The sequence below is a fragment of the Peromyscus leucopus genome, chromosome 5 (assembly GCF_004664715.2).
Source record: "Peromyscus leucopus breed LL Stock chromosome 5, UCI_PerLeu_2.1, whole genome shotgun sequence".
Taxonomy (NCBI): domain Eukaryota; kingdom Metazoa; phylum Chordata; class Mammalia; order Rodentia; family Cricetidae; genus Peromyscus; species Peromyscus leucopus.
In genome coordinates, this window is record NC_051067.1 from 123099881 (window position 1) to 123127409 (window position 27529).

General features: G+C 58.2%; 1 protein-coding gene across 9 annotated transcripts in view; it reads left to right on the plus strand.

The window, feature by feature from the left end:
• Nucleotides 1-27529, plus strand: part of Gse1 (Gse1 coiled-coil protein) — a 353452-nt gene that overhangs the window by 307120 nt on the left and 18803 nt on the right. For 4 of the 9 annotated variants that reach the window (XM_037206309.1, XM_028880794.2, XM_028880793.2 and 1 more), the window contains one exon: nucleotides 18479-18697. The exons of 2 other annotated variants lie outside the window; for them this stretch is intronic. In XM_037206309.1, coding sequence (XP_037062204.1) covers nucleotides 18479-18697 — 219 coding nt within the window. Of the gene's footprint in view, nucleotides 1-3085; nucleotides 3970-10626; nucleotides 12245-18478; nucleotides 18698-27529 lie in introns of those variants that run through there. 3 more of the 9 variants (XM_028880797.2, XM_028880798.2, XM_037206311.1) reach the window with 3 other exon arrangements.

Consider the following 27529-nt stretch of genomic DNA (forward strand, 5'->3'; position numbering starts at 1 on the left):
CTTCCACAGGGCTTCTCCACGCTGCAGAGGAAGAACTTGAACTCAGAGACCCCCCCCACACACACCACAGTCTCTGGAGTAACTGGGGTGACAAACCCTGCTGAAGCTTTCTTAGTGGGGGGGGGGGCTTTGGGAATGCTGCCAGGTGTCGCAACTGTCTCTGTCAGCCTTGTGTTCCAATTTCTGAGCCTGAGGCAGGTTAATTAACATTCTTGGGTCTCCTGATTCTTGGGTAGTAGAGGTCACCACCTGCCTCGCCAAGCCTGGAGGGCACTCCATGACAAGCGCTCAGTAGCTCCGTGCTGGGAAAGTGGCTATGTGATCGTTACTTCTGGTCTGTGCTGGAGTCTAGGGCTCCGCTACATGGAGGTGCCAGGTGACTAAGAGGAGGTGACAGCCGCCTCTGGTGAGAGCAGCTGGTCAGAGTGGCAAACACACCTGTTAAGTTTTCCTCTTGCATCTTCTCCCTGCTTACCCCCAGACGGAAGCGGAATAGGAAAGACCCTCCGAAGGCAAGACTGCCACCCGGTACCCAGGGCTCACTTTAGACAGGGCTGGGCATCTGTGCCAGCTCAGATGGGAAGCCGACCTTGGTGGGGATGCCCTGAGCTGTCAGCCAGCCCTCACACCTTCCGGATCACGCTGCCTCACGTACCCACCTGACCTGTGAGCCTCTGGTGTCTGCCCTCTGGCCTCCTGAGCTGCCCCCGTGCAATTTCCAGTTTTGTTTCTGGGGAGGCCCTTGTGAATCAGCCCCAGGGACGGATTGTTTGCCCAGTGGATACGTGTCCACACCTGTCCTGGTCCTGAGGCAGTGTGCTTTTCTTTCTGGCAGTCCCTCCAGGCCTAGAAACCCCTCCTGTCTCAAGTGTGAAGTTCATCTGTCCTGGGGGAAGGTTTCTGAGGTCCCAGGCTCCCAGAAAGGGTGGGATTTGCAGAGACCCACCTTAGCTGTGAGGAGCTAGGGGCTCCTGCTTCCTATTCTTAGAGGCCTAGCATGGCAGAACCCTTGGAAGGAGAGCTGAGCGATTCTGTACAGGGGCAGGCAAGCATCATGAGCTAGGCGTTTCCTCCACCTCCCGGGACTGCCCCCTGGCACTTTCTGTCTCAAATCTTTTCTCAGCCAGCTTTCCCAAACAAATGGGACCTGAGGGAAAGAAACCCACAGAGGGTGGATGGTGGTGCACACCTCTAATTCCAGCACTCAGGAGACAGATGCAGGCAGATCTCTGTGAGTCTGAGTTCTAGGACAGCCAGAACTACACAGAGGGACCCTGTCTCGAGAAAAACAAACAAGAAACCCACAGAGGGAAGTCTGTGTAGCTTAGGCTTGCTGGTGGGGTGGAGCGGCTGCTGAGGGAGGAGGAGAGCAGCCTGAGGAAGGTTAGCTTTAGCATTGGAGTCAGGAATTAGCAGTAGGCTCCAGACAGGGTACAGCTAGTTAGCAAGGGGCCACATGGCCGCAGAAAAGCAGTTTCCACCCTTCAACTCAGAGGCTCTGCTCCGGGATTACTGATTTCCTGGGGCAGGGAAGTGACAGTGAGTGCCATCCATCTCCTGGTGGCTGCCAGCATTTTTCTGGCCTGGGTGCCCATAGCTGGCTCGCTGCTGTCCCCCTGTGGCCACCAGGGGTGTCTGTCACTCTTTTGCTGCCTTGGACAGTCTAGGTTGGACTGACTCCTGGTTGGAGAAGCTGGGGAGGATGCCTGGTTCACCTGCATGCTGGTAACCTTGAGCACTTCTGGGCAAGTTCAACTGAAGCCCGCGTTTCGGGGGACAGCTTTAGTAGAGCTAGAGTGTATGAGAGGGAGTGGCCAGCTCTTTAAAAAAAAATAACAAAAACAGGTGGTAGCTCATAGTGGTCACCCACAAATTTATAGCTTGGCCATTCTGGTCCTCAGCAAACAGGTGAACGAACTTGGCCTCCAAGACACCCCTTCCCCAGGGAGAAAGGTGCGACAAGATTTGGAGGAAGAGCCCTGTTGTTGTTACCTGGGGAACCTGGCCTGCAGGCAGCGCAGCCAGGTGCGAGCTGCTCATTTACATGTCGCTCCCCTCCCCCACAGCCAGTAATCCAGGTGGGAAAGGGGCTGGACCCGCCCGGGAGGTTTTTCATTTTGTTTTTACGGCTCCAGGCCAGTTGTTTCTTTCTTTTGACACCTCCCTGTCCTCCCCTCCCCCTCCTGCTCTCCTCCCCGGAATCCCCGACGCCCGGGGAGTCCGGCGCATCCGCCGGACCGTGAGCATCATAAACTTGCAGGGGCTACACTGCCGGGGGCGGCGCAAACTAACGCGTGGACCAAAGGCCGCGGCGCGTGTGGGGGGCCAGGGACCGGGTGGCCGCAGGTAGGAGCAGTAATTCGGCCTGCCTTTGCCCGCCCGTTTCCCTAGTCGTTTGTGGTCGGCTAGGGGCTTGTGCAAGACTGGCCCGGCGTGCGCCCCCGCCCCGCGGCATCGGCGGCTTCTGCTGGCGCGGGCCCCGAGCGCTGCCCGCCGCCGGCGTCATCGGGAACAGATGGACGGGGGGTGCTGGCGCCCGCGCTCGCTCCCGGCGCTGTCCCGGCTGGCGCGGGAGGGAGGAAGGCGGGGGAGGCGGCGCGCGCCTGCCGAGCACTGCGCGGGCATGTCCTGGGGCAGGTTTGGGGCTGGCACCGCGGTGGAAAGTTGAAACCCGCAGCGGCGCTGGGGTGCCCCCCCCCGGGGGGGAGTGCAGTGGCCTCCAGGCTTAAAAGTATAAAAGCGGAGATCAGAGAGCTGTGCAGAGAGGGCGGGTTGGGGGGAGGAGACCCCGGGACCTCACGGCGACCTTGCCACCTCGCCGGCTGCTCCCTACATGCTGGCCGGGCCGCGGCACCCCGGCTGCCAGGACAGCCCTGTGACTCCGAGCCTCCCGGGTGGCGGGAGGGGGTACTTTGGGGACCGGTCGCTTGCGTCCGTCGCGTTGGGGGCGGGAAGACTGGGGCCCACAGTCCCTCTCCGCGCCGCCTATGGGTGCCGAGGAATTTCAGGACGCTCCCTGAGTCATCCCGGTGAAGTGCCTGGGTGAGGTAGGGTGGGTGGGGGCGCCAGGAATGGGAAGGCGGTGCGCTGGGGCCATTGGCGCGGTGGGTTGTGCCAGTTTCTGGAGGCGGCGGCCTCGCCTCTGACCGCAACCCCAGCTACTTAATGATGCCCCTGGCGCAGCGGCGCCTCCGTGGACTTCAGCTTTTCAAACATGGGCCCCTTAAAGAACTCGACCCCTGCCGCAAGGCTTTCCCCAAAATTCCTTAAAACGAGATGGAGACTTTGTAAAACTTTGGGTCAGAGGCTCGCAGCCTGAGCTCTTAAGTCCTTTAGAGTTGGAGTAGTAGGTCACGCATCCTGGAGAACCAGGGAGGTCAACGGCCTATATTGTGTGGTCCCTTCCACCCAGCACAAGGAAAGAGCTCCTGAGCGCAGCGTTTATCCCTCCCCTCGCTTAGTGGGTGGCCAGGTGCCAGGCACTGTTCCAGGCGCTTGGGGAGGCGGCTGTGAGGCTCGGATATGGCAGGCATGCTGTAAGCCACTCCTCCCTACTCTTGGAGATGAGTGGCCTCGGAGGCCTCTGAGATCCCCCGACAGTCCAGCCGGGGTCGCCAGGAGCGCGGGGGCGGCACCTACCCGGCGGGCTGTGACCGCGCTGGGTGCTCCGGGCGGTCCGTCGGTGCGCGCGCGTGCGCTTGCGGCTGAAACCCGACACCTCCCGCCGGCTGAGGTCAAGGCGCCGGGAGCGAGCCGGGGCCGGGGAGTGGGCGGCGTTGCGCTAGGGTGTGTCCTCGGCGGCGACAGCAGCAGGTGTTTCTTGGCCCAGGCCCCGGAAGCTCCACCTCCCCGAGCGGCCGAGCCGCCGCCGCGCAGCCCCGGGTGAGATAAGCAGTTCAGACAAACCCGGGCGACGGTGGCTCCGGCATGTGTCAGGCGCGGCAGAGCAGCGGGGCCCTGGCATGAAAGGTGAGCGCGCGGGTGGGGTGGTGGTGGCGGGGGTTCCCTTGGTTCCCCCCCCCAAGTTTGTGGGTTCGGGAGGGGCGCCAACGGCCGGGGCCAGGTCCCGCGGGTGTGAGGACTGGAAGCGCGGGGCGCGCGACCGAGCCGAAGCCACAGTCTCGGTTGCGCGCGCGCGCGCTGGGTGCAGCGGGGTCTGCGGCCGCGGAAGTACGCGGGGGCGGCTCCGGGGCTCGCGGTTTGAAACAAAACTTTGGATGGGGCGGGGGCGCCCAGGCAGGTGCTGGGGACGGAGTTGCCTTGTCTGGGATGGCGGCCCAAAGGGACTTCGGCGCCCCCCGCCCGGCCCTTCCCGCTCCGCCTGGATGCGCCTCCCCGCCCCCCCGCGGCCGCGCCGACGGCGAGTGGCCCGCCCGAGTGGAGCCGATTCAATTATATTGCAGCACCAGAGACACCTCGTCGCCCGCCGCCTCTCCGGCAGGCTAATTAAATTCCCTTCGTGGAGGCGGAGCGGGAGCTGGGCTGCCCTCCCCGCTGCCCGCCTCTCCGAGCGCGGGGAGGTGGCGGGGGCCGCTTAGGACCGCGCGGAGTAGGCTTAGGGCCGCAGGTCTGGGCATCGGAGCCGGGAGCGAGCAAGGGGCGCCCCCGCGCACCTGCCGCCCGGGGTGGGGGTGCCAGCCCGAGTTGGGTCGGTTTGGCGCTTGCAAAGCAGCTTTTGTCTTGGTGCGTTTTAAGCACACTAAACGTTTGCTAGCCCCTGCGGTGTCTTATCTGCCGCGGTTGGGGCCCACACAGGTTGGGGTTTGAAAACAAAAAGCGGGACCACCAAATGGAAAGGGGAAAAAAAAAATCACAAGATCCTTTTGTAAAGGGGGCCGGAACAAAAGGCGCAGCCTCGCTCTAGGGGGGGGAGCATCAGGCCTAAGCCGATTTCCAGCACCGGGGGACAAAGAGGCAGGAGGTCCTGGCTGGGCGCTTGGCTGTGTCTCAATCTGCCCGAGACTGGTTTACCCTTTCTTCCCTAGGAAGACAGGGCCCCCCTGGCGAGCAGCCTTCCTCTGGGCGTCCGTGTTACTTAAGCTTGGCTACTTAAGTGTTGCTCAGCCTGTGTTTACAGCCGCCCCCACCCGCAGGCGGGGAACCTGAGGCGCTGGCTGTGTCTGACTCAGCCACTCAGTCGCCCCGCCACAGGTGAGGGGGGCCGGAGCACAGGCTCCGACTGGCAGCGTGTGTCATCTGCTGTGCTGGGTGTCACGCCCCACCGGGTGGACCGGAACAGGGTTGCTGGCAGGCTCACTCGATTGGGGCTCGGCTGTACAGAAGCAGCTTGCTCAACACTTCTCACAGCCACCGGGTCACGCCTGACCACCTCCTGGGGGGTGCCCTGATGGCTTGGTACAAGGTTGGCTTTTGTCGCCTCGTCTGGCAGTTGGAGCAGAGGAGGCTTGGAGGGGGGGGGCGCTGGTGAGCAGCCAGCCCGAGACCCGGGGTCAGCCACGCCTTCGGAAAGGAGGTGGGAGGCCTGGTCCTGGCTTTGGGCTCTGTTCTGTCTGCCTCCGGGCAGGCTCTGAACCAGGAAGGCAGAGAGGCCAGAGCAGGCCCTGACCTGTTGGGGGCAGCCATTAGGATCCTGGCCAGTTAGGGTTGAAAGGGAGGGGGTTGTAGTTCCCTTAAATTTAGCATTTTTAAACTGCTAGGAACTGGACCTTCTCAGGTCCCATTTGGCTAACCTTGGGGCTGGCCTGGGGCAATTCTGATGCCCCTAGGTGGTTTTTAATGGGGTTAGGATAGCAGGAAGGTTCCAAAAAAGCCTGACCCTTTAGAAGCCTCCGTTGCTCTTGGCAAAGCCGTCCCCTCGGCAGGCAGGCAGGCAGGCGGCCTCTGGCTGTGAGTAACTTCCCTGTCTCTGGAGGAAGTTGGAAGCTGCAGATCTCAGAGGGCTGTGTGGTTTGAGAACTGCAGCCACCCCGGGGCTCTGCATCTCTGGCCAGAGGAAGGAGAGAAGAGGTCTGCGCCACTCCGTGGTAGACCTGGGGCCTGCACCTCCCAGCCAAGCCCACTGAGTCCCTAGCTGCCCTTGACCCCTCAGGCAGGTGTGGTCCATTTCCCTGCTGTGAAGGAGGTCTAGCCTTAGCCCCCTGCTGATCTCCTCCCCTTTCCTAGAGACGCAGGTGAGTAATAGCAAGCTGCCATTTTTTTTTCCCCTTGCCCCCAGGAACCCGCAGGGGCTTGTGGAGTGAGCCAGCAAGGCCGGTTTTTCCTGGCCCCATCTGCAGCCTTGGAATGCCCAGCCTGGGTAACTCCAAAGCCTGGTGGGGTTGGATGGGAACCCTCTGGGGGTGAGCATGTTAATTACCAGTGTTGTGGCAACAGCCGCAAACCCTCCGTGAGACCCATCCCACCTCTTTTCCCTCCCTCCCTCCCTCCCTTCCTCTCCTGGGCTCTTGGGGCGAGAGAGCATGTCTAACCTGCAGAGATCCGGTGTTTGAGGTGACATTTCAGCCTGGTGGCTGTGCGTGCGGCAGACCTGCCGACTCACTTTAATTTGTACCCCCATGGAGTCTCAGATCTCTGTGGCCTTGCCAAGTGCAGCCCGCCAGTGCTGCTGGCTTCTCTTCCCCACGCTGGCCTTTCTCCCCCTAGGCACACAGGCCACAGCCTGGGAGGTGACGTTTCTGAGTGTTCCTGTCAATGAGAATTTATCGAGCGCCTCCTCTGAACCCAGCCTTGCGCTCGCTGCTGGGAGGTGTACAGACAGATGAAACGGGAGCGCGTCCAACGGCAGCTCTTGGCGGCTGCCAATGTGCGCTCGGGGGGCCTTTTAATCTGGCTTCTACAGCTCTTCTCCCCACCAGCTAGCTCCTCCAGCTCTCACACCCCCTCTACCCCAGCCAGGTGAAGCTACTCAAGCAGCCCTGTCGGGCAAACGCCCAGTCCTTGCACAGGTTGCCCCTGGGTCTGGCCAGCTCCAGGTTGACACCTCTCCCACCCACCCCCAACCCCTGTGCCTCGCTCCCAGTGCCCACCTTTTAGGAGACAGAGGACTGAGAGCTAGCCTCAGGGAGACTAGGAGTCAAGCCTCAAGGGGGGGATGGTTGTAAGTAACAGGGAGATCTTGAACACCAGAGTCTGTTCTGTCACTGGGGAACTGCGAAAAAAGGGGGGCTCTGGCTGTAAGGGATTCTAGGGAGGGAGCCATCATTAACTGGAGCATGGAGTATGTGGAAGGGGGGGCCTCTGGCTCCGGAGTTTCATTATTGACTACAGTTTAGAGAAGAAAAAAAAAAAAACCCTCATACCCAGGCCGTGCCTCCATTCAGATAAGTCCCTATCTCTGGGGTGGGACCTGGACATTGCTATTTACTGTTTTAAAGATTTCTTTTTAAGCCGGGCGGCGGTGGTGCACGCCTCTAATTCCAGCACTCGGGAGGCAGAGGCAGGCGGATCTCTGTGAGTTCGAGGCCAGCCTGGTCTCCAGAGTGAGTTCCAGGAAAGGCACAAAGCTGCACAGAGAAACCCTGTCTCGAAGAACCAAAAAAAAGTTTTCTTTTTATGTGTATGTATGAATGCCTGCATGTCTGTCTGTGCACCACGTGTGTGCAGTACCCTCAGCGGTCAGAAGAGGGCCTCAGAGCCCCTGAAACTGGAGTTACAGTTGGTTGGGAACCACCCCTTGGGTTCTGGGAATCAAACCACTACCCTCTCTGAGAGCTGCTAGTGCCCTTACCTGCAGAGCTCTCTCTCCAGCCCCCGTTTATTGTATTTAGATAGTCTTACTGCGTAGTTCTGGTTGGCCTGAAAAACTCTGTAGACCAGGCTGACCTCAGACTCAGGATCTATCTGCCTTTGCTGGGATTAGAGGCATGTACCAACCACATCTGGACTAATTTAGTTATACAAGTCTCTCACTGTGTAGCCCTGGCTGATCTCTGTCTCTTGTTCTGTGGTAAGGTCTTCTGCCCTGGCTGGCCTCAAACTGTGTATCTGAAGATGACCTTGAACTTCTGATTCTCCTGCCTCCATTCCCATGTAGTGGAATTGAAGTGTGCCACCACCCTTTATGAAGTGCTGGGGATGGAACCCAGTGCCTTGTTCTCTGCCCGCTGAGCTTGAACTCCTGATCCCCACCCCCCCCACACCCACCATGCTTGGCTTTGGGCTTCTGCGTTGTCTTCCTCCACTCCCACCCTTGGTCCTCCTGCTGGGAGTCCTCACCCTGGAGATGATGACCTGGGTTGTATCTGGCCTGAGTACGTCCTGAGCCCTCCCCTGTGGGTCTGTGGTGGGTTCCTGAAGTTGTAATGAGGGGGGACTTGGGAGGTGCTAGGTCAGAGAGAGAGCGCTGCAGGTGCCCCTGGCCTATGAGATGGACGTATGGAGGTCCTGTTTGGGGAGGCTCGGATGAAGTGATGCATGTGTCCCAGAGTGGGCAGAGGCCAGCAGCAAGAGAAGGGCTAACGCAGCCTTGGGCGAGGAGGGGTGGGGTCGTCAGCTGGCCGCTCGGAATTCTCTCAGCCTGTGTGTAGTAGCCTTGGGTGCGGACCTCGACACCCCACATCAGTGGTCTCCTGTGTCCTTGGGCAGGTGACTTGACTGTCAAGTGCGTGTTACTGGGTGCTTATGGGACACCTGGCACCCATAGTTCCCATAAAGGGTGATGGTGTCCTGGAATCTGTGGACAGCAGGAGACCCTTTTTCTGGGTCTAAATAAGCCCTTGTGCCATTCTGCTGTGTGGAGGTTACCACTGTTCTGGGGGGTCACCTGCCCCTGGGCTCTCCAAAACCAGCTGGAATGCCTGTGTGCACATACCCTCCCTCAACCTGCTGCTCCCTTGGGCACGAACCATAGGCTAGGTTTGGGAGGCACTCCAGCACACACTGCCCCTCATCTCTGCCTCTGCACTCACATGGTGAGCCTGTGGCTGCAAGCAGCAGTAAAAGGAATCGATCTGTGCGCTCTTGGTCAGAGCCGTATTGATGTTGGACAGGTTAAGCCACCCCAGAGGAAAACCCATGTGTTGAGCTGAGGACAACGGACTCACAAGGAGGGGCAGGCTGAGGCCGCAGGTGCAGCTTTCAGGGCTCCTTCCAGCTAACCCCTGGCTTCCCTTTCCTGCTGTGGGAGGGGTTGGGGCCAGCCTCCACCCCCCCCATCCCCACCCCCCGGCAGCGTCCTGCCACACATTTGGGACAGGTGTCTTCTCAGGATCTCCCAGGGCAAGCTGGGCAGCCTAGATCCCAGGCACTTTGTGGCCAAATGGGGGATAACCTGAGTCTTTGCATACAGATGGGCTCTGGCCTCCCGAACCAGGCCTCCTACTTTGTGGTCAGACATTGGACCCATGGGGCAGTATGCCAAGCTTGGAGAAAAGCCAGAATCCAAGTTCTCTCCTGTCCCTACTCCAGATCTCTTCCCCAAGGGACAGGTTGCTGGCTGGTGTGGAACGAAGGCCCTGTTTAAACTCTTAGGACGAGAGTGAATTCTTCCCGCTCAGCTGCTGGTGTGCCCCTGCCCTTGTGTTTTTGTATTCGGTGCCTGGTGTTTTTCTCACTTAGTGTGTGCGTGCAGTCGGGGTGGTGGCGGGCGCTCCTCCAGGTGCTGAAACCTGAGGTCAAACAGGCTGAATGAACCCTGTGCCCCTGTGCTCTGCCACCTGTTTGGTGGGGGAGTCTGGCTTCCTTGCTCCAGAGTTGAGAAGTGGTCCAGACCTCAGCTCTTCAGTGCCCATGTAGCCACGAGTGTCTGAACGACCAGGCACCCCGCACCCGTCTCCTGAACGTCCCTGGTGACCACTGACCTCCCCTGGGTTGGGGAGGCGTACGCTGTAATTGCTTGTCATCCAGGTGACCGACCCTTCCCCAACTTCTCCTTTCCCCGAGTGTGTGTCTGGTGAGCAGAACCGTCTATGCCCGGAGGTGGTAACCATTCCTTAGTCCTGGGGCCTCAGACCTTGTCATTTAGGTGTGGTGTGTGCCCCTTAACTAAAGAACAGCTAAGGTTTCACTAGCTGCGTGTAAGCCTCCAGGTTCAAGGTGCTGTGCAGAAGTCCCTGACTTCTGATGGCTCAAGTTACACTTTGAACTTGATGACAGAAAGCAGTGTGCACTGGGGAGAAATCACACTTTGGGTTTTTGTTTTGGGGGTGGGAGGAGGGGGTATGGAAACTACAGCTTTGGCATTTGGGGCATCTGCCACAGAGCTCTGTCACCAGCCCCTTTTTAAAGGATGTTTTTATTTTCATTTTATATGGATGAATGTTTGGCCAGCAGGTATATATGTCACCATGAGCATGTGGTGACCTCAGAAGCCAGAAGAAAGTGTCGGGTTCCCTAGACTAGAGTTAGGTGGTGGTGAGCCGCCATGCAGGTTCCAGAAACCCAACCCAGGTCCTCTGCAAAAACAGTAAGTGCTTTTAACCACTGAGCTATTTCCCCAGCGCCCCCCTTTTTTGGGGGGGCTACTTTTGATTTTTGAAAGGGTCTTCTGTAGCCCTGGCTGGACAACTATCTATCTATCTATCTATCTATCTATCTATCTATCTATCTATCCATCTATCTATCCAAGTGACTGTGTCACAAAGATGACCTTGAACTTTGAGCCTTGTGCTAGGCTTGCAGTATATTCAAACTCACCTCACTTGCTATGAATTGGGGCCTTTCCTGGGGTACTGCTGTTTGGGATGGCCCCCTTTCCTGGTGCCAGGCAGCAGCTGCTGTCCACAGTTACCTGCTGGTTGCAAGGGGTGCTTTGCAGGCCACTAGGATGTTCAGTAGGTTACGGCTGTAAATGCATTTTTGATTCTTGATATTTTCTACTTGTGTTGTGTCTCAGGTGTGACCCTCTACTGTCTGTCCAGGAGCCTTGGTCTTATCTATTACTTTGTTTTGTTTTGCTTGAGACATGGTCTTACCATGTAACCCCTGCTGGCCTGGAACCCACAAGAGATCCACCTGCCTCTCTCCCTACTGCTGGGGTAAAGTTGTTTGCCACCATGCCCAGCTGTTTACAGCTAGAACCCATGAAATAGGCTGGAGAATTCTGGGAAGTGGGCTGGGGGATTCTGAGAAGTTGACTGGAAGTTTCATGGTGTCCATACCTTATGCTCCAAGCCTCTTACCTGCATAGCTGTTCCCAAGTGGGACTCATTTGTGGAGAGGTTGGAGAGGGAATGTGGAGGTAAGCCCTTTAAGTCTTTAAGACAGGTTAAACAACTCTGAACCAAAACCCCTAACCGCTCCAGAATCATAACCAGTTGTAAACACTGACTTGGCTCCACAGTAGAAAACTGTACCGTGAAACTGTTCTGTCCCTTAAGTTATTAAAATTACCATGCAGGGCTGGGGGTGTGGCTTAGCAACGGTGACTGGTCTGGTGTGTTGGAGGCCTTGGGGTCACTTTGGGCTGGCGTGGACTGTTCTCAGAGGGGATGCAAGCTGAGCTCCCAGCACCCGAGAGGCGGCCTCCCCTTAAATCAACGCTGTAGCCCCAGGGCAGCCAATGCCCTGTGCTGGCGGCCTTAGGTACTTGTGTGCACACGCATCTACAAATAAAAGGTAAATAAATTCACTTTAGGCTATGTGTCTTCCTATGTAGAAAGCGTCGGTGGGTCTTGTATGTACATTAGGTTGCTTCTCCATGGCAGCTCACAGTGAACATACAGGTATTCCCACATTGAAGGTCACTGCCCAAGCTGCTAGTCCCATGCGGTTCAGGTCAGGGCTATGCAGCCTGCACTACCACATGAAGGCATGGTGAGACAGGAACTACCTTTGCTATCTGACCTTTGCTGGCTCTCACCTGCCCCCTGGGTAGAGGTGCTGATGAGGGAAGTTGATCCTATGCATAGCCAGCCTTGGCTGTATCGTCTCCCCACGTGGCACTGGTAGGCTGGGTCCCAGGGAACTGCATTAGGCCGTCCTGCTGTAGGGTAGGGTCAAGTCTGGCTTGCACACCCAGCCCATCTTGCCAGAGGTTCCCAGTTGGAATTCTTCAGGATATGGGTATGCGTAGGCTGCCAAGATGATTTGGATATAGGGTGGTTGGCCACTCCGGTGGACGAAAGAACACATGCAACCTGGAGGTGGTGATCCATTTGTCCTGGTCTGTAGCTGCTGTGTGGAGGAAGTTTTTCTCTGATGGAGTCCATCTCGGCCTAAGGGGACTTGGTATTTTTTTCCCCTAGAGAGACATTTCATGATGTCTGGACATGGCGTGTTGGGTTTTGAAGATGGTAGAAGAGTCCGATATAGAGACAATGTTCTGGAGCTTTTCTTCAATCCCTGAGTGAGTGACTTTCTCCTGGATTGATGATAGTGGGGAGGGACACTACTCAGGAGTAGCTAGCTGCTCAAAAGAACGCTGATGCAGGAGTCTAATCCAGGTCCAGTCAGTTTACACACAAGCCCCCACGTGCTCCGGCACTAGGGACCCAGCTGCCACTTTGAACAGCCGGGAGAATGGACTTTTGTGTCTAGGCAAGCAGGCTGCCCCTAAGATACATCCTAGCCCCAAAGTTGCCAGGCTTGGTGGCCAGCACCTTTCTGCTGGCCCAGGAACCTGTTTCATTCTGGAGCAAGTCCACATTTGAGTGACAGGCGAATTTGGGTTGATAGGCTACGGTCTGAGAAGAGGGCGGACCCTCCTGGGCGGGCCCATCCCCCACTTCCTCTTGAGTCCAGGAAGGAGTCAGCATGCTAGCAGCATGGAGCCTATGGGTCTCTCCAGCTCCTGGACTCTGCATACTGCCCTGGCTGCTTGTGAGGCCAGAGCTGGGAAGTGTGTCTCCCTGAGACCTAGAGATAGTTGGCTGGGACCCCTGACTCGGGGCTCTGTGGGTTTGTGCCTTTGGAAGCTTGAAAGAAAACTGAATCTTCATTTTGACCTGAATCCTGTCTTAAAATGTTTCCCCTTGTTCTTTAGGGCAAATACACTCAGGCCAGGGTGTCCCGTGTAGCTAGAGTAAACAGAGCATGCTCATCGCTTCTGCTCCCCATGGTTGGACGGGGAAGCTGAGGGTGACCCTCAAAGATTGCCCAGCCTGTGGCAGAGCTGGTGGCTGGCTGGGACCAAGGGGCTTCCATGTAGACCATGGCTTCCATTATGGTGTGCACTTGCCTCCTGGTTAGTGGGAAGCAGCCTGGCCAGGCCTCGCCGTCTCCAGCCCTTTCAGGAATCTGCCTGACACCCAGCACCTGTTGATATGCTGAGAGGTGGCTGGTGTATGTAAGTCCTGGTCTCTGGGCTGGGTACGAGGCCTCTGGGGAGAGGCTTTGGTTTAGGACTTCGGTCCCAACTTCTCATGTAGCCCTCTGGGTCTGCTCAGCTTCCTCCAGCCAAAACAGGAAGAGAGTGGAGGGCTTGTCTTGGTGGGGCCTGGGAATCCCTGGGGAACTGGGCTTTACATGCCTGTAGCCTCCCATCAGGTGTGGACCACTCAGGGCCCTGGCCCTGACCTGCTAGCTCCTGGCCTCCATCCCATGGAAACTTGGAGACATATAGCCTCAGTCCTGGACAGCTTGGGCGTTTCTTTCTGGGACTTGGGGAGGAGGCCAGCCGAGTCTGCTAAACGGGCTCTTTGTGACCGATGAGGCCTGAGGGTGCCATGGGCCACATGGGGGCTCACTGCGGTGTACAGAAACTGCTGCTGGGAGATGCTGCCTGCCTCTGAAGCAGCACACTGTCTGTCCTCCTTGTCCCTCTGTATGTAACAGGCATGGCATGTGGTAGGTGGGCTCCCCAGGACAGATGTCTGCCCTGTCAGGGCCAAGTGCTGCTAAAGGGTCTCTGAACCTTAACTTGGGCCATTCCCCATCATCCTTTCCTGCCTACTGGGTGCCAGTTCAGTGGTACAGGATGGAGCAAACATACTCTGAGCCTAGAACAAGGTGTGGTTCTCTTCCAGCCTCAGTTGCCCTCTGGGTAAAACGCTTGATTGGATTGGGGAATAGCAGAGCCTCCATGTCCAGGAGGCAGTGTGGGCTAGTCACTGTAGTCACGCCGAGGACAGGACACAGCGAGGTCCCTAAGTCCCTGCCCCCAGTGTTAGCAGCAGTGGACCAGAGGGCTAGTACAAGGACAGGATCAGCTCTGTCTGCTGAGCCATGTGACTGGCAGCCTGTCTTGCCTGCTTTTCCCTCAGGTTGGTTTGTGGCATCTTCTGAGGTGAAGGGCGCCTGCAGACAGGTAGCGCTACTTACTGTTAAACATGTGCACACACCTGGCTCCAAGCTGGTTCCACCGCCTGTGGTTGTTAGGTCACCCACCAGGGATGGTGCTGGGCTCTGAACTGTTAGCAGCCTCAGCCCTGGTCGCTGGCCTCCCAACCTCGGGGGCCCTTTTCCTCTGGTGGGTTTTTGCCGAGCTGGTGTGGGCGGCTCTGCCGCCCTTCCCCTGCCCACGCCGGGCTCCTCACGCACAGCAGCCACTTAGAATAATCGCGTCGAATGTCGTTGCCATCTGTTGCCTGACTTCCATCCCTGCTGCCTGCCGCCTGGGAACCTCGGGGACTCCTGATCTGTTGCTCTGTACCTCGGCAGGTGGTTCTCAGGAGGCCCTGGCCAGCTGGCCGCACACTGGCCAGGCAGCGCAGCGCCTTCCTCTCCGGCCGGCCTTCCCTCCCGCGCTCGAAGCCGTGGATGGAGCCTCGTGGCTCTTTCCTTCCTCTTGCCCTCCCTCCCTCTTTGCCATACTGGGTCCTGCAGTCAGGGCCACGCCACGCCATGCCGCGCCGCGCCGCGCCGCACCAGCTCTCAGGTGTTGAGCCACCTCCCCAGCCGCCCTTTCTTCTACTGCTCGTTTTGAGATGGGTTCTCACCGAGCCCAGGTTGGCAGTGAGCCAGCGCGCCTTGTGCCTCGGCCCTCCCGAGTAGCCGGGGTGACAGGTCTGCACACCGTTCCTTGGTACCGTTTGGGGCCGCTCGTGTGTGGACCTCCTGTCGCACTGTACTCGGCCGTTTTTCTGAACCCCTAGTCGGCGGGGCCTTGGACAGCCTGGTGGTGGACAGGAACAGGCCGAGGGGTGTCAGTCAACCCAAGGTGTCCCCATCCTCTGCCCTGCTGTGGCCGCTTAGGCATTAACTGCACTCCACGCAGCGGGTAGCCTCTCCTGCCTCTCGCATTCTTCCCGGCTGCCGCGTTCCCCTTTGACCCCCAGATCAGAGCCCCCGTCATATCCAGGCCACCCCCACTTGCCTGCTGTTTTCTCTGCTTTCGGGGTCTTGGGTCAGGAGCCAGCACCATCTGCTGTGCCCCCCCCCATGCCGTGTGTGTGTGTGTGTGTGTGTGTGTGTGTGTGTGTGTGTGTGTGTGTGTGTGTCTTGGGGGAACTGACCTTGGGAGCAGGAGTGGGCAGTGCTTAGCAGCCTGGGGGGTAGGCTCACCATTGAACATCAACAGGCCTCCCCCCCTCCTCCCTCCCCCTCCCCCAGCCCCCCGCCTTGGAGAAGCTGCCTCACATGGGTGCGCTCAGAACAAGCCGGCAGCACACATAATAATGAATTTATTATGAAGCCGTCCAGGCTCCGGGGATCACGTGGCGCCCCACACACACTCCTGCAGCCGCCAGGTCCTTTGCAACAGGGTGACCCCAGCCTTGTTAGAGCTACAGAAGCATCACCCTCAGGGTAGTGGGGATCACAGGGGCGGGCGTGGAGCCTGGGCTGGGCCGGCCCCTGTCTGTCCACAAACATTTCAGTGTGTGGTAATGAAAAATGACGGAGCGGGGCAGAGAGAGCATCCAGGTCCAGACTGCCTGAGAGCTTGACTCTGCTGGGTGCAGCTTCCCTGGGTGTAATTACCCCGGGGTGAGGGGCTGCTGGGGGAGGAGGGGGCGGATTGGTGCTTGAACCGGGCCTCCAGAAAATTCATCTCAGCTATTAGCTGGTAATTACAGAGCAGAAGGAGCAAGCCTGAGGTCTGGTGCTGGGAGGAGCTGGGATGAAAGGGACGGTAATTACGGCCTCAACGGGAGGGAGGCTGGGCTGATTAATAACTCCTGACATACAGCAGGAGGGAAGTGGCATTGGAGACCCCCCCCCCCCCCGTGAAGCCCGCTGGGGTCAACAGTGCAGGACCAGAGTGAGGTGAGTTGGACAGTGTCACCTGCCTGGTCCCTGGGGTCGGGCCGCCTTTGGCAGGGTCTGGAAGCACACTGATGCTTCCGGCCGTGTTGGAGACCCATGCAGAGAAAAGGTAGAAAGCGCTCTGTGAGCCAGGCAAGGCAGGGTACACCAAGCACCCTGGCTGTCGTGGGCCTTTTGGAGGGTGGTACTGTCAGCGGCTCCTGGCAGACACCCAAGCTCTCAGCTCGGGGTTCTGGATGGGTCCAGAGAGAAGAAAGCGGAGGCTGCGTTAAGAGTGAACGTTTGGACAAAGCGGCCGGAAGGAGCCTGTTGTAGATTGGCGCCGGAGGCCACCTAGGTCCAGGCTCACTTTCCCACTGAGCTCTTCATCGGGAGAGCACGGCCTGTGCAGGCAGCCCCTGGCCTCATCCATCATGGCCCTCGCACTTACAGAGCTTCTTCCCAGCTGTTAGGATAATGAATTCACGTGAGGTGATCTCATAGATGAGGGTTCAGTCAGCGGCTGGGAGCAGAGAAGTTAATAAATACCCCCTAATGAGGGCAGAGAGAGCAAGCGTCCTGTGCCCACCTCTCCCCTTCTGTGCCCCTGCCTGCCACACCTGAGCCTCCGTGAACACTGGTGCCGGCCTGTTGGGGGTGGCCTGTCTTCTGAGGGTGCCAGGCACAGAACAGACCCCGAGCCCTGATGGGTCGAGGCCAGTGAGTGAGGGGACTCTTGAGCGCCCCCCCCCTTTGGCGGTGTATCTGTCCTCTTTGGTACCCGAAGCTGTTCCCCGCCCCCTCCCCCACCAGCCCCATGTGCGCATGTGAGGAGTGATGCTAATTTTAGACTCCCCCTAATGAAGCCGCTCATTTGGAATTCTATTTTAAGTGACCTGACATCAGAGCAGCTTCCCAGGCTGGGAACATACTGATACCTCCAGGACCTAGGCTTGGGGGACCCCCCCAAGAGTGGGAGGAAGGGCCACCGTGCCCTGGGCCTGACTGAGACTGCTGGAGGCCCCAGGAGTGGGGTACCTGGCTCTGACTGGTGGTGTGGGGTACCTGTCTGGGTCCCCCCACAGAAGCATGATGGGGACACTGATAGCGTGTGGTACAGGGGAGGTCCTGCCTGCCACAAATTCCATTCTCTGCCAGCTCTCTGCCATTCTGCCACACCTGCTGGGCCTGGCGTGTCTTCTCATACCCCTAGGCATCTTGAAGGTCCCCACAGTGGCACGTTTTCCTCCCCAGATTTGGGGGATAGGCCCGCAGCTGTACAGTGGGCTGCAGATCTCAGCATCTCCATCCGCCTTGGTGCCCGCCGGGTGTGGGTCGCTGGGTCTGAGGCGGCTTGTGTCACACGGGACATGGCGCTGTGCTGGAGTGTGGTCCCAGCCCTGTTTCCGGACCCACCCTTGTGCTGGGCCTACCCACTCACGTCTGTGAAATGAGTCCAAGGACACCTTCGCCGAATGGAATGAGGGGTGGAGGCAGGTGCCGGCTTGTTGGGGTGGAGGTGTGCGGTGGCACCCGAGGTAGCTGTGCCGTGTTGGTGGCAGCCGAGGCTCGGGTCTGTTGGTAGACTGGCGTTTCTGGGCTTCTGGTCACCTGAGGTTAACGGCTCACTCCAGATCCCGTGCGACATCGTAAACTGCCCCAAAGTTGGTGCAGCGAGTGGGAGGGCGCCTCCTCGTGCCCGGAGTCTCTGTGGGTCAAGGACTGGGAAAGCTTAGCTGGGCAGGTCTGGCTCCGAGTCATGGAGGAGACCTGTGGGGTGGCCTCGGCCAAGAGCTGTGGGAGCCTGTTGGCTGGCGTTGTGGCCCGAGCGTTGTCTGTCTGCCCCAGGAGCTGCAGCTGGCTGTATTCTTTTGCTGCCATCCCCTCCCGCCTGGGGTAGAGTGGAGATCAGGAGAATGAAGGGGAGACAGGACCCCGGGGTTGGCCTAAGCAGTGATAGGTGCTGCGTTTACTTTGACCTTGCAGGGGCCTTGGGTACATAGAGACGTCAGTTTCCTTCTTGGTAACGTGGGGGCAGTTGGGCAGGCCTCTTGGATGCTGTTGCAGGTGACTGGTAGTCCCACGCCCCGTGACCGTCAGCTGCTTCTCATGTTGTTTCTTTGGTCCTTTCGGCTCTGTGCCCCAGGCCCTGCCTCAGTCTCCCTCCTCCACACGGGTCCGGTAGGGGCCCTGCATATGACTCTTTGGGGTACTTTCTATAGGCTTGGTTCTGGAGAGCTGGTCCAGGGGCCGGCGTCGCTGATGCCGTGGGGGCCGGCATCGTCGGGGCGCCCTCACGCCCGTGGGGCCGGCTGGACGGTGGGCGTGGGTCTGCTGTCTGCAGCGCTGGCTGTGCTCTGCTCTTGTGGCCTTTGGCTCTTGCTGCATGCCGCTGCGGCCCCTCTGGTGCTGGCGCTCTGCTCTCTGGGTGACACTGGTTCTTCTTTTCCTGTTTCAGGCATGAGCCATGAGCCCAAGTCCCCTTCAATAGGGATGCTTTCCACGGCGACCAGGACCACCGCCACCGTCAACCCCCTCACCCCCTCGCCACTCAATGGCGCCCTGGTGCCCACCGGTAGCCCGGCCACCAGCAGTACGCTGTCGGCCCAGGCTGCGCCATCCTCCAGCTTTGCTGCCGCGCTGCGCAAGCTCGCCAAACAGGCAGAGGAGCCCAGAGGTAAGAGGCACCAGGCCACCAGCTCGTGGGATGCCCCCTGCCCGCCCGCAGGCGCATCTCTCCGGCTGGCCATGGCCCCAGGAGACAGCGGTCTCTGCAGCCTGTAGTGTACCCGCGTGCTCCGCCATCAGCACCACCACCACCACCCCCCACCCCTGCATCCGGGCAGGGCTAGCCTGGGTGCAGCTGTCACGTCCTAACTCTGGCCCTGACCCCAGCCCGACACCCTGCTTCACGGTGCCTTCCTCTCTGCCTGCCTCTGCCCTCCGTAGCTTCAGTGGCCTGTGTAGGAGCTTGTTGGTGGGCAAGTGGACTTGCCATGGGGAAGGCCTGTGGCAGATTCTGAGAGTGGCTGTGCCCTGGAGCCCTGCCTCACTCTAGGGGTAGCCGTCTTGCTCATTCCTAATCAGTGCCAGCCCTGTGTCTCCCCCCAACCCCACCCCTGGTGTAGCCAAGGGCATGGGTTTTCTGGTATAGCCAACTCACTCACCATGTCCCATATCCTTGTGCCTCTTCCTTGTGCCCTAGAGGGACCAGAGGTTTGCCTTCCTTCTGAAGCCTCCTGAGCTGGGACATACATACTGTGCTGCTTTGGGTAAAGGCTGGCCCTTTCTGAATTTAGTCGTCTCGTTGACACACACGGCTCTCTTCGGTTCCTTTGGCTCTGGTTGGAGGACACCACTTTGCCCTGTGATGATAACACTGGTCATGGACTGCCAATGGTACAGATGGGTCAGTTTATGCCTGCACACTTGAGCCCTTTGGATTCTGGCATCTTCTGGACTCACTGCTCAGAGGCAGGTAGCCAAAGTATGGAAACCCAGGTGCCATCTGCTTTGTTTCAGAGTCCCCGGGGCCCCGGGGACACTGCAGGAGGCATCAGTGGCCTCGCTTACACTCAGGCTTGCAGAGGAATGGAAGTACACTCTGCATGTGTAGGCCAGGATTTCCTGATCTCCCAATCCAGGACTGGAATGGGTAGCAGGGGTGCCTAACCCAGGCCTCTCTGTCCACCCAGTGGAGGAGGGCTGTTGTTGGCAAGGACCACACCTTTGTTGGGTGCTGGCCTGGCCCTGGTGGCCCTGAGGAAGCAGCTGACCACATCTGCTGTCCTGGGCTGTCCCCGCATCCAGCGCAATCCTAGGGCCAGTTGGTGGGCCAAGTGCCACAGGCTGTGGGCCTTAGTGAATGGGGATGTGGTAGAGAGTGGACAACAGGTGCAGGGTCCACCAGGCCTGCCCTCTTTTGGCTGTGACCGGGGCACCCGGTGCCTAGGAACTGTGTGCCACATCGGGACAGGGAGGATGGGGCTGGCAGTGCTTCTGGCTGAGGCTGTGTCTGACGGCCTGTCCCCTAAGTCTTCCCCATGTGTAGATGGGGACCTCAGACTTGGGGTGCTTGTTGTCTGTGGACACAAGGTAGCCTGGGAGTCCTGGGACATCCTGGCACTGACTCCGGTGTCCAGCTGGGCCTGGGCCCTTGTCTGCTGCCTTGTTGGAAACTGTGAGCATCTTGACAGCACAGTGAAGAGAAGGCCTACTTTAGCTTTTCCAGTTTACAGGCTAAGGTGTTGCCGGGACCCTTAGCCAGTCTTTGCCACCCCAGCTTGGACCAGGCTGTTGAATGGGTGATGTTGGTGGGGCGGGGTGTCATACAGATACTAAAGCTAATGTTCAGAGGGGTCATGTCGTGAGTTCGATGTGAACCCTCCTGTCCACTTGCTGCTTCCGGTTGCTGAGAACTTTGGAGAGGACTTGAGTTGCTGGAGCTAGGAATCCCAAGCAGGTGGTTCTGGAAAGAGGAAGCTCCTTGCTCAGTACCCACCAGTCAGTATGGTGCAGGGGCTAGGTCTGAGGGCTGTGGAGGGTTCAGTTTGCCTCCTCGGCTTTGGACTCTCAGTTTATTGGAACTCTTACCAGGCAGGTGTTCCCAGACTCCTTCTCTCCCTAAGTTATATGTATATTTTTTTTTGAGACAGGGTTTTTTTTTTGTGTGTGTAGCTCTGGCTGTCCTGGAACTCTGTAGACCAGGCTGTCCTCGAACTCAGAGATCTGCCTGCCTCTTCCTCCCCAGTGCTGGGAATTAAAGACATGTGCCACCATCCCCACCCCGTTTAAATGTTTTCTTGAGACAGGGTGTCTTATAGCCCAGGCTAGCCTGGAACTGTTTGTGTAGCTGAGGTTGACCTTGAATTTCTGATCTTGTGATGGCTGCCACACCCGGTTTATGGAGTGCTGCAGACCAAACCCAGGCCTTGTTTGTGCATGCTAGGCAAGTACCACCCCTGAGCCCTAGAAACCAGCCCCGCTCAACTTTGAGTGGTTGTGCGGCTGTGCCCTTCTCGGCATTTCCAGAACGTAATATTTTATGTCCCCCACAGGATTGCCGTGTCTGGCCTCGGCCCCTCCCCCAAGCCCCCAGCCTCTCGCCTGCTGTGATAATGTGCCAGACTGGATCCATGCATCTGCCTTGTGGTCCTTGCCCTAGCTCTTGTGTCCTTTGCCTCGCCATACAGGCATCCATCTTTCCCATGCTTATCACATGGGGGGGGGGGCAGGTGGGGCACTGGGCCCGGCACCTGATGTCTCACCGTGGTTCACTCTCCGACCCTCCAGCAAGCAGCCTCTGTCCTTGTCACTGGGAGAAGAAGATTGAGGAATGAGGGACACTGATCTTAGGCAATTCCAGGCTCGTGTCCTGAGGCCCACACAAGATAGGCAGGCATCTCAGTGGCTGGCCTCCGAGAGCCCGTGGTGGCTCTCGGCCCACTTCAGCCGTGGAAGGATCTTGAGTGGAGGGGGGTGGCTTCCAGAGCTGGTGCTGTTGCCTTTGCAGGGGCCTTGCTCTGTGTCCCCCCCACCACCACCACCCCTGAAGCTCTGCCCCGTGCCCACCCTTCCTGGAAATGTTGTATTTTTAGCCATCTGACGGTGTTCGCCTAGGCTTCCGTGGCTGATGTCTGTCTTTATCGTGTCTCGAGGGTACCGTTTAAAAATTCAATCCAGACAACGCAATCAGCATGCCGTCTCATTTGCTCTGCCCTGAGAGAAAGGCAGAAGGGGAGAAAAGAGAAGCTGGCCCCTCCCAAGTCCTCCCCGTGCTGCGCCCCATGGGGGTATCCCAGGGTGTGGGTGCAGTCAGACCCGGCTGGGCCAGGTGGGAGCCCTAGCCTAACTCTTTGGGTTAAGGCCAGGCCAAGGTGTGTCGGGCCAGAAGATGCTGGGGATCCACCCAGCCAGGTCCAGGTCACATCCTTTAATTACTCGCTGTGTGCCCTGGCAGGTTGGCTTAATTCTCTGAGCAGCTTCTGCTTCTTCGTAGGACGAGCAGACCGCCTCTGGTGTAGTCTGCTGATCTAGTGAGAACATACAGAACGGACACAGACTGTGTAATAAGTGTGACCCTGATGACTAGCTCCCGGCATGCTATCTCTGGGGTCTCTTGATGGTTCCTACCACCACCTCCCAATCCTACTGTCCCTGACTGTGCTCCTCCACTCCTGGCTTCAGCCCTTGCTAATATCCTCTAAATCTCTAAACTTAGCAACACCCAGGAGAATCTAGTGCACCGTCGTGGTTCCCACTGCTGTGGTTCTCTTGGCCTGGCCAGGCCTAGGCAGCTGCAGGTCCACTGACCTCTGGCCTCCCCGTGGGTGTCCAGTATGGGCTTCCTAGGAGGAAGGAGGCCACAGGGAGCGCCCCAGCTTGTACACTGGTTTCTGAAAGGAGCATTAGGCTGTGGACTTAAGTAAGGCCAGCCCCAGGTTGGATCCATTGGGTCTCTCCTGCCCTGGCTACATCTGCTGCTCCCATCACTGTAGACTCCGAAAAATGTCCCCGGGCTGCTCGGCAGTCCTGAAGCTGCTTCCTGCTTCCACCCATGTGTTGTGACAACTCCAGCCTGTCAGCTGTACAGAATGGGAGGAATCCTCTCAGAGGGGCCTTGCCCTTCCCCCACCAGAGGCTCTTCAGCACAGATCTCACCTTTCCCAGTGTCTGAGGCCAGTGCCGGGCACCCCTGCCAGTCCTGTCCACCCTGCTGCCCTGTAGAGGGTCTCCATCTCTCTGCACTTCCCAGCTCCTAGACCCTGGCACAGCTGCCTTGAGGAGCAAGGGTCCCCAGAGTGTTCGGTGGGCTTAAGTTCCTGGGTAAGGGGTGTTGGGAGCCCCTGGCAGCCTCTGGGAACGCACACCTGGAGCCATGTCTCAGTCCTCAGAGCTGCCCTAGGCAAAGGCTCCCTGGCCTCTGGAGATAGAGCAAGCTGCAGAGCCCCCTGTCACTGTCCCCACCTGTGAGAGATGAAGCCGGGTGCTGCCAGGCAGGGCCCAAGCTGTGTGACAATCTGCTCATCTCCCATGGGGCCCTGGTGCCGTCTGCTGAGGGGGGCGGGGCTGCAGTGGGAGTCCACATGTCCTTAGCTGCCTGTCGGGAGGCCCACACGGCGCTCAGAGCTGTGTACCCTGAGTTCCAGGACACCTGGGGCCTTGGGCCTCCTCTGTCCCAGGAAGCACATGGGGGAAGAGATCCTTCTCATACCCACACTGTTCACCACTTTGTCACCTGTGGGGAACAGACTGACAGGGTGGGCTGCAGTGGTTCAACTTCTGATCAGACATCCCCAGTGATGGGAGCCGCCTGCCCGGCCTGTCACAGGCCTTGTATCCGGGGCATCTGGTTACCACGGGTCGCGGGTGAAATCCACATCCAGCCCCTGGAGAGGCCGTCCCTCCGTCTTGAACCCAGGTAGCCCCCACCTGCTTGCATGTCTGCTACAGGGTGGGCTGAGTGGAAGCAACACATCCTGTGTGCATCTCCTTGGAAATCTGCCTCTTTCAAAGAAAACAACAAAACAAATGGCCTGCCTGGCATGCCCGCCCGCCCGCCTGTCAGTCTGCGGCTGGCAGGGTGGAGGCGTCTCCGCGGGTGTCTGGAGCCCCATCTGTCTGTGGCTCAGGTGTGAGCAGTGGGGCTCGCTATTGTACAAGAGACCGGAAGGGCAGGAAGAGCCACCAAGAAAGAGTCCATAGCCACAGCTGGCCCAGAGGTGACAGGAGGCAAGCAGGCTGCCAGGATGACATCCCCTCCCCTCCTCGCCCCTCCCCTCCCCTCTCCTCCCCGCCCCCTCTGCATCTACTCTTCCTCACTCTTTCTACACACCCCCGTCCCTCCACCCCACTCTTCAGAGCGTCCTAACGTGGGGACGCCAGGGCAGAGCCCAACCCAAGGGACTCGCTGGCTCCTCCCGGCCTGGGTTCTTCCAGGACTGGTGCTGTGGTGCTGTCGGCCTGTTCTTTGTTGCCTGTCAAGTAGCCCTGCAAAGTCTTCCTCTGAAATCACAGCACCTTCCCGATGGTTGACTTGGGTTTCATGACTGGTCCTGGGTACAGGAAGGACCTCAGCGCCTGCCAACACCCCCTCTTCCCTCAGCACTGGGCACCGAGGCCACCCAGCCTCAGATCTGCGACGTGCGTGAAGGCCTACTGGCAGGGCAGGAGGGGAGGAGGCCTGTCCAGCGGCATATGGCCACCCCGTGGTTCTGTTTGGCTGTGTGTCTGTCCTCAGAGCTGCAGGTCATAGTTGATGCCGTCGCTAGTGTTCGCTGCTGCATGCCTGGCTGTTTGTACTTCGCGGGGGCCTGCGGGGCCTCCAGAGGGCTTCCCTGCCCGGTGCTCGTCACTCTGCCGTTGGTCCTAGGTCATGTTACCCACGCAGCAGTTGGCCATAGAGCTGGTTGGACTTTCTTTCTTGTCCCTTGACATTCCCCTCCCCCCAAAACTGGCTGGAGGCAGTAGCTCAAGTCGACAGGGAAGAGAGGAACAACCCCTGAGATGTGGGAGTACCCTCTACCAGCAGAGGCAGGAGGTTGCAGGCCCAGCGGGCTGCCTGGACAGCATGGCTCCCCATCGAGGCTTTGAGAATGACGCTGGCATTGGGGTGGAGGGTAGGGCAGCTCCCCCCCCCCCACTCAGAGGCTATGTCAAAGCTGACTGGGGGGCAGAGAGGGTACATGACAGGAGTGGCCATAGGAACAGGCACAGGGACCTCTGGGTTTGCCTGCCCTGTGATTGGGAGAACTCAGTGGGCCCTTTCTTCACAAAGGCTGGAACGGGACCCTCTGTGGATGGTCCACTTCCTACCTGTCCCAGAATCCTTGACCCTGTGTCTCTATCCCATGGGGAGGGGTGGGGCATCGTCTGTTCAAGCCCTCCTTGGGATTCTGGTCCCACCGGAAAAGGTGCTCCCGACCCTCGGGAGCCAAAGGCTTGTTCTGATGCCCTCTTCTGACGCTGTTGGTTCAGCAGCTGATCCTTCCCCTCACTTGAGCATGGCATTGTGCCACAGATCAGAGTCGAGCCCCAGACACACAGGGCTGTGTGGGACAAGCCTTACCCTCCGCCCTTCCTGTGTTCCTTGTTGGCTGGGCCCAGGCCTGTGGCTTTGGGAGCTGGGGATAAAGTGCCTGCTGTGCCCACGTGAGGACCTGAGTTCAGCTCCCTAGAGCCTGTGTAGGAGGCCGAGATGGAAGGAAGCCTGGGCAAGCTGGCCAGTCACATCAGTTGAGCTTCAGGTTCAATGAGAGATTCAATAAACACAGTGAGAGCAATTAAGGAAGACACTTGAAATCAGCCCCCCCCCCCACACACACACACACAAACATGCATACACACATTCAGGAAAAGAGACAATGGATGCAGTTGGTGCTCAGCAGTTGTCTGTACAGTTCTGTATCTCATCTCTATACCAGCTGGTTAGGGCTGCCCGAGCTCTTGCCTTTGGGGTCTCGGCTGTTAATAACCTGCGCTGTCCATAGGGTCCCGGCCCGCTCTGTGGGATCAGGCAGCAGAGGTGACGCCGGCACTGTCGGCCTCTTCATCTGCAGGCTGTCTCCAGCTCTCTGACCCACTCCGCCATTCCGGCTGAATAGCGTCGGTTAATTACAGTGATGGCGGACCTGCCTGCTCCACCAGCACAGCGAGAGAGAGCGCAGGGCCGGGAGCCAGGCGCCAGCCTCACTAATTGGCAGCGCCTTGTGAGGTATTGATCCCAAGGCTCTCGCTGGTGAGCGCTGGCCTCCCACCTCCAATGGGATTAGGCTGCTAATTGTCCATGGCCAGCCTCATCCTCTCTGAGGCAGCCCCAAACCAGCCAGTGCACTAGTCCCCCGCCCGCCTGCCTGTGCTGGCCTGGGGAGGAGCAGGGTGGGGCCCAGCTGAGCTGGCTGCCTTGGGGGCTCCCCCCAATGCAGACCGGGGCACAGAGGGGCTAGGAGGTCCCTGTTAACTGACCCGAGGCTTGCTGAGTAGGGTCACTTCCACCTACCCATCCTCAACTGCAGGGAGCTGGGTAGAGAGTGAGACAGCCTCTGCTTTGGCTACTGGTGGGCTTCTGCGTGGAAGTGTTAACTGTTGCCACTCCAGCGTGCAGATAGCCTGTTCCCTGCCCGTGGGTCCATGTCTGTGCAGTGTGAGGTAGCTACTGTTCACAGTACTGTCAGGAAGGCCCAGGGAGCTGTCCTTTGGCTGGGGAATTGGTGTCTAGTCCCCCTCCTTCAGTGAGGGTCAGCAACCTTGAGGTGTATGGATGGAGTTCTGGTGCAGGAAACACTCTACAGCAGGAGGGGCCAGGGAATCCCAGGGCCTGCAGAGCTGTCCATGCAGGCTGCTGGACGCAGAGGTGGGGCAGACGTGACTGCAGGGTTGGATGCCCGTTTCTTTGGAGGGTATAAAAATGTTCTCACACTGATGGTGGCGATGCGTGCAGACTGCCTTTGCTGAAGTGGCTCTGCCTTTCATCTCAGGATTCAAAAGACTAAGGCAGGAGGATTGCCTTGAGTCCAAACCAGCCAGGGCTCCAGAGTGAGATCCTATCTTAAAGAAAAGGGGGTGGAGGGGTGTAGCAGGAATCTTAAAAGTACTTATTAATAAAATCAAACCTGAGGCGAGTTATTGGGGTCCATGCTGGTAGATCAGAGAGACAGAACAAGCCACAGCTATCTCACCTCGCCGGATCCTCAGCTGGTCTTGTTTCCTCAGACTGGAGGCCTCTGAGTCCTCATCCAGAATGGGTCTCAGCTGAATTACTGCTCAAAAGCCTGAATGCTTAACCAGCCAAAATCATCTAGTTTCTGGTCCTCATGCCTTATATATCTTTTTGTTTTCTACCACCACTCCCTGGGATTAAAGGCTGGCTTTCTGGGATTAAAGGTGTGTGTCACTATGCTTGGCTATTTCCAATGTGGCCTTGAACTCACAGAGATCCAGAGGGATTTCTATCTCTGGAATGCTAGGATTAAAGGTGTGAGTGCCACCATTTTCTAGCCTTTGTATCTAGTGGCTGTCTGTTCTCTGACCCCAGATAAATTTATTAGAGTACACAATATTTTGGGGAACACAATACCACCACAGAGGGGCAGGAGTTGCCAGGGAGATGATAATTCAGTCAGTAAGATGCTTGAGGACTCGAGTGTGAGCCGTAGAACATATTTTAAAAGCCGGGCACGGGGTCTCACACTCCTAGGGCCTCTGGCCATTCTGTCTAGCCTGACAGGTTAGCTCCAGCTAATGAGAGAACCTGTCTTTGAAAACAAAGTAAGCAGTGCTCTTGAGGAATCCACCCAAAGCTGTGGTTTGGCCATTGCATGCACATTTGCACACATGTGCACCTGCACACACAAACACATGCAAAGGACGACAGCATATGAAACATGTATATTATATCGTGGGTCTCCTGGGAAGGATGGTGGCAAACCCAAGCAGATTGCTGGTTTTGGAGATTGAGAATTTCTGAAAATAATTGAAAGTGATGGAGTTTTTAAGCCTGGTATGGGGAGAG